The sequence below is a fragment of the Triticum dicoccoides genome, chromosome 5A, assembly GCF_002162155.2.
Source record: "Triticum dicoccoides isolate Atlit2015 ecotype Zavitan chromosome 5A, WEW_v2.0, whole genome shotgun sequence".
Classification (NCBI taxonomy): domain Eukaryota; kingdom Viridiplantae; phylum Streptophyta; class Magnoliopsida; order Poales; family Poaceae; genus Triticum; species Triticum dicoccoides.
Genome location: NC_041388.1, coordinates 3,501,223 through 3,507,717, shown reverse-complemented (window position 1 = coordinate 3,507,717; position 6,495 = coordinate 3,501,223). Strand labels below are relative to the sequence as shown.

The following is a 6,495-nucleotide window of genomic DNA, read 5'->3' as shown; positions in this document are numbered from 1 at the left end:
GCATACGCACCTCCCCCTCTCGTAGCCTAATCGATCCAACTTCCTCCACTTATAAAAAAACTAAAAAAAAATCCATCCATCGATCAGGTCTGTGGCGTACAGACCCGGCCCCTCCATACGCCTCACAGGCGGCGGCGGCAGGGCACCGGCCGACGGCCGCCGCAGGCTACGGACCCCGAGTCCTCTGGTGATGACGCGATGCACGCGAACGACGCCGCACGCCGTCGGCCGGTCCAACGCTCCTTAATTTGGCAACCTTTCCGATCTTGAATCTTCGTTTCCATGCGTATCAAAGGCCACAATGGTAACACCTTTATCTTGCCGTTCCTAATTTCGTTTACAAACTGCAATGATTAGTCAGTTATGTATAAACTAGTAACAAATAGAATAAACCACTATGTTTTGACAAAGCATCATACATTTTCTAGGGTTATAACTTCTGAATTCTAATTAGGTTATATTTCATTCATTGTCAAATACAAATACTATAACTTCTAATTAGGTTATATTTCATTTATTCTCAAAAGAAAGCATCAGCACAGGATGTTCCGGAACACATAAATAGGGAAGAGGAGATTCAATATCATCCGGGCAAGAGAAAATTGATCAAACGTACTAAAGGTAATTTCCAATTTTTTAGCCATTTAAATACTTTCATTTGGACATTTTATTATGTTCTACTAGAAAGTTTAATTCCGTTTTTATCTTGTACATTATTGTGCCCTGCTGTCGGAGGATGTATTCTGGAATTTCCAAATGCAAGAGAACCTTTTCAAGTAATTTTGCCCCTTTTTTAGCATTATAGTAAACATTTTGATAGCTACATTCTGTTTTTACTCACTGCCTTCTATTACATCCGATAAAATGTGCTAGAAGCTGCGAAACAAACCCTTATTCAATGCATCGCTGCTTGAAAATTTTACTCCTTAGTTAAAGTGGTGCATCGGGTAACATTTGCTCCAGCTCCGCCCCTGATCACATCCTGATAAAAATAGAGTTACACGATTTGAGGCTACATGAAGTAGCACTTGTACACAAGTGCTGCAACAACACGAACAGGGAAAAGCTCTTCACGCAGCAAGATCCTTGGTTGCCAGGGGCATGAGCTGCAGCAGCACAACTTGTACATAACCAAGCTAGCTATCAATAACAGCATCTGTTAACCGACAAATAATGCAGCAGTCACAATGCCAAACAATTAAAGCCAATAAGATACGTAAGCACCTAAACCATTAGCTTGCAGCTAAATAAGCTGAAACAGAACAAAACAATCTTGCTTCCTGGTGTGTCAAACCAACACATAGACAACACCAAAAAACAGTACTAAACAATCCTTCAATCCAAAAATTCAACTCAGACCAACCATTTACTTCCATATTCTCTCATTGACAAAATCTGGAGGTCAGTAAACAATCTGGTTTTCCCCAAGTACACCAGCGACTAAACTCCAACCCCCAAACACTAAACCATTTTTTCTTTCACTAGAAGCACACCACATATCAGTTTTTGTACCAAAGATTATTCATAACCAGAACCAAGCTGCTTGCTACTTCCTTGATCTAAAAAAGCTGCTTGCTACAAGTGTAGAGGAAATCAAACAACAGTTCAACCGACCAATACAATAAATTGCCCATAAAAACAGTAAAAAAATCCAGGAATGTACAACACAACCATCGACGAAATCCAAGCCCATTATAAGTAATCCCCCTTGTCACATGCATCAGCTCTCTGCTAACCTGGAGCCAAACAACTAGAACAACTCTGTTTACAAATCCAAATCAACCCAAACAGCATGAACTCTAAATCATAATGTATGTGTCTGATCTGAACTCTAATTTATCCTAAATTCAGTGGCACATAGTTCATCGGGATTTCAAAATCCAGGACCAAAAAAATATTCACTAGACTTAGCTATGGTCAGAGACTAACCCAAATAGCTAAGAGAAAAATTAGTAAGAGGCGCTATAGTTCAGATTATTCACTTGGAAAGCACGCCCTCTCAACCAAAACGAACTGCCGCCGGTAGCTTTGATGCACACGTGCACCCCGGCGAAACCAGCCAGATCAGCAGTACCAAAGGAATAAAAGGAACAAAATCAAAAAATAACCAAAAACGTGCAAATCTGGAACAAATGAACAACTAGGAGAAAAGCACAAGTACAGGTCGTGATCCAGCCTCACCGACGGAAACAATGAAGAAAATGATTTCTCACGGACAGATCCGTGGACGAGGACCGCGTCCTCGGAAGATCTCGTGTTGCCCAAACTCGAACTGATCTGGCCGCCGGAGTGGAAGATGACGCCGGATCCGGGTGGTTTGGCACTTTGGCCGCCGTAGTGGAAGAGGACAAGCGCTCCAGCCGTCGCCTCGGTCACAGGCGCAACGTTGGAGCGGAGGTTGGGTGTGGCGGCGCCATGAGCAGACGAGAGGTGGCCGGTGCAACGGGAATAATGGAAGAGAGAGAGAGAGAGGAGGGAGCTCGTAGCAGACATGCTTCACGTGGCACGGCGAGGATAAGGAGAGGGACAGAAGCAGGCCGATGGGCCAAACATGTACGCCCATAGGTGTACCCTGGACCGTATTTGGATGCATAGGCTGACACGAGCCGACACAAACCTGCCAACCAGCCTGGCGGGATTCCAGATCCCAAGCCCATTCCAATGGCCAGGATACCGGCCTGCCTGATGCTCGGCCTCTGAAAGCCCGCACTGGGTTGAGGTGTTTTTTATGGAGTAATTCTATACAGCGCTTGTGGCGCCGCAAACTCCAACTAGCGCTGACACCCGCGCGTTATGGGCCTGCCTAGCAATACCTTGCTGGCTTGCCCGCATCCTCACCCTAAATCGCTTGCTCGCCTGGTTCAACTGGTTGACCAGTTCACCATTGACCGGTTGACAATTGACCTTTTAAAAATATTAATAAATTTTAGAATGGGAAAAAAGTTTGTGAGTATGAAAAGGTTAACAAACTTCGAAAAAATTCATGGCTTTTTTCTTGAAAAAAAGCTCAGCAATTCTATTTTTTTTGACAAACTCGAAAAATGTTCAAAAATTTCAGAAAAGTATATAAATTCAAGAAGCATTCATAAACTCGAAAAAAAGTGCAAAAACATAAAAAGTTTGGGGCATCAAATTACTTTGCGAAAATGGAACAAAATTCACACATTTCAGAAAAAGTTCATGAATTCAAGAAATGTTAACAAACGCAAAAAAGTTTGATAATATAAAAAAAGTTTGTGGATTCAAAAAAATGTTTATGAATTTGAAAAAATTCATGAAATTGGAAAAGGATTGTGAATTTGAGAAAATTTCATGAATTTGAAAACTTGTTCTTGAATTTATAAAAAATTGTGAAATTTCCAAAATGTTTGTGATTATTGAAAAGAAGACAAAATGGGAAAAGGATAAAGGAAAAAAAAGGAAAAAGGAGAAGGAGAAGGAGCAAGAAAAAAAACAGCCGAACAATACAAAAAAATAGAAAAGAAGCTAGATGGGGAAGCATCTAGAAGCTTTCTAAAAAATAAAAAAAATCAAACCCCGCTCGCTAAAACCTGGCGCACACTGCATTTCTTTTTTTTAGTGTTATGACATGCAACTAACGAGTTGTGTCGATGAAAAAAACGTAAATGAGACGAGCCTACAAGCGAGGGGGTGGGGGGGTGTGAAAAACAAAGAAACCAGCGCCATAAACGACGAATAACAATATGGTTTTATTATGATCTGATGTAGACCGAAGCTCAAGGTGAGACCCGATCCGTTGTTGGGGCCCGATCTTTCACGACACTCCACCACCAGCAGTAGCAACCTCTCGCCCGTGCACGCGATGTACACGAAGTAGAGGGTTTGAACCTTGCGGCCCAGCACGAGAAAACCAATCTCGACGAAGGTACTCACGCGCAAAACAATTTCCACGAAGAGAAATCGCAAAACAGAGGATTTCTGAAGATCCCTCTAAAACTTGATACGGGTGTGTCTACCCTGAAAAACACATTGTGTCTATTTCATATAAAAAATAACCTCCTTTTACATGGACCGGACCTAGCTATTTATAGAAATAACTTGGAAGAGGCACGCACATGTACCTCCTAAAGGCTGGACTCTTTCTAGATTTAAACTAACTTGCCTTTTACATCTCGGCAAGCATGCAAAGACCTACTAAAATAAAGTTTGACTATTTTATTTGATTGCTCCTTGATCTATTTTTTCCAACATGGCGGCCCCCACCCAGACTCATTTAAACTCATGATCTTCCACGTGATAAACTTCCATCTGCGTGTAACTTTTGGTCGTTCAGGTGGCTGTAACCGTCCAAAGAAATAACTAACGTGATTTATTCCCTTTGAGAAGGAATTAAACTCTTGCACATCCACGTAGTACACAACTTGATGGCTTCTAATTGACTTTTGGCTGGACCCACACCCATGCATGTGTGCTCCTTCACGTCCTGATTTAGGGGAATATAAAAACATAACTCCATACTTGCTCATTATTTGTACAACTGTGTCACGCTTAGATGTGATGCCTACAAATCCATCTTCATCTTGAAAAACATCTGTAGCATATTCAGTACTAGATGAATACGTTGTTGTATCAACAGTGATCATCGCACTTAAATTACACGCGGCCATATCATGATCAGCAATAAGATGATAAGAAATATTCGCATGAAAAAACTGGATGATAGGAATAAGGAGTTGCTAGCCTTAAATGGTGTTGCTCAGAAGAGGGTGAATCCACACTGGCTGGGGTGGGAAAGGCACCGTGGCATCCCGCCATGGCATGGGGGAGAAGCAACTCCCCGTTTATAGGGGGGATGAGGTATTTTTTTATTGAGTGCTCCTATACAGCGCTTGTGGCGCCACAAACTCCAACTAGTGCTCATGCCTACGGATCATGGGCTATACATCGTTCGCTCGCTGGCTCACCCTTGATCACTCACTCGCCTTGTTAAACTGGTTGACTAGTTGACCATTGACTACTTGGCATTCGATTTTTGAACTGTTTAGAAAAATAAAAAAACTGAAAAAAAGTTGTGGGTTTGAAAAGGTTCATATCTTCAAGAAAACTTCACGAATTTGAAAAAAAAGCACGCATATCCTAAAAAATGTTGACGCACTCAAAAAAAGTTCACAAATTTCAAAAAAAGATCATGAATTCAAGAAACATTAAGAACTCGAAAAGTTTGCAAATTTGAAAAAAATTGCGGCTTCAAATTATTTTGTGAAAATGGAAGAAAGTTCACACATTTCAGAAAATGTTCATAAATTCAAAAAATGTTCACAAACTCGAAAATGTTTGCTAAGTAGAAAAAAGTTTGAGGCTTCAAAAAATGTTCACGAATTTGAAAAGGTTTCATGGATATGAAAAACTATTGTGCATTTAAGAAAAGTTCAGGAATCTGATAAGTGTTCATTAATTGAGAAAAACCACGTATTGGCCAAAATGTTTGCGATTATTGATGAAGAAGACAAAAAAGGGAAAAAGAAAAAATAGATGGACAAATAAGAAAAACAAAAAATGAAAGAAAAACCAGCCGAACAAAACAAAAAAAAACAGAAAAGAAACCAGATGGGGAAGCATCTACAGGCTTTCTAAAATAAATAAATAAATCGAACCCCGCTCACGAAAACCTGGCGCACCCTGCATTTCTTTTTTGTAGTGTTATGCCATACAACTAACGAGTTGTGTCGATGAAAAAAACCATAAATGGAATATTCTTTTCATGATTACCAATAAAGATGATAGGAAATATTCGCAAGAAAAAAAAGGATGATAGTGATAAGGAGTTGCTAGGCTTAGATGGTGCTGCCCAGGAGAGGGCAACGCCACAGTGGCTAGGGTGGGAGATGCATCATGGCTTCCGACCATGACTTGGGGGAGATGCAACTCCCCTCTATAGGGGGCTGATGTGTGTTTTTATGGAGTGCTCTTATACATCGCTTGTTGTGCCACAAAATCCAACTGGCGCTCATGCCCGCGCATCATGGGCCGGCCCAGCTATACATCACGTGCTCACTGGCTCGCTTGCTTGCTCGCCCTACATCGCTCACTCACCTAGTTCAACTGGTTGACAGTTGACTTTGAAAAATGTTTAAAAAGATAAAAATGAAAAAAAATGTTTGTCAGTTTGGAAAGGTTCAGCGCTTCGAAAAAAACTTCATGAGTTTTAAAAAATCTCAGAAATTCTAAGAAAATGTTGATAAACTCGAAAAAAAGTTCACAAATCTGTTCATGCATGTAGAGAAAAAATCGGTAATTTGCAAAAAATTTACAATTATAAAAAAGAATATAAAAATGGGAAACGGAGAAGGAAAAAAGAAAAAAGAAAGAAAAACCAGCCAAGCAAAACAAGAAACCAGCCGGGGAAGCATCTAGAAGCTTTCTAAAATTAAAAAACATCAAACCCCACTCGTGAAAACATGGCGCACGCTGCATTTCTTTTTTGTGTGTTATGTCGTACAACTAACGAGCTGTGTCGATTAAGAAAAAATTAAA

General features: G+C 40.6%; 1 protein-coding gene across 1 annotated transcript; it reads right to left on the bottom strand.

Moving 5' to 3' along the window:
- Positions 1-354: 354 nt before the first annotated feature.
- Positions 355-2,500, bottom strand: LOC119298723. The gene is made up of 2 exons (XM_037576010.1): positions 2,182-2,500; positions 355-1,156 (listed from the first exon to the last, which is right to left on the bottom strand). Exons 1-2 carry the CDS (start codon positions 2,491-2,493, stop codon positions 1,013-1,015), a joined length of 456 nt encoding a protein of 151 aa, XP_037431907.1. The 5' UTR covers positions 2,494-2,500; the 3' UTR covers positions 355-1,012.
- Between the last annotated feature and the right edge of the window lie 3,995 nt (positions 2,501-6,495).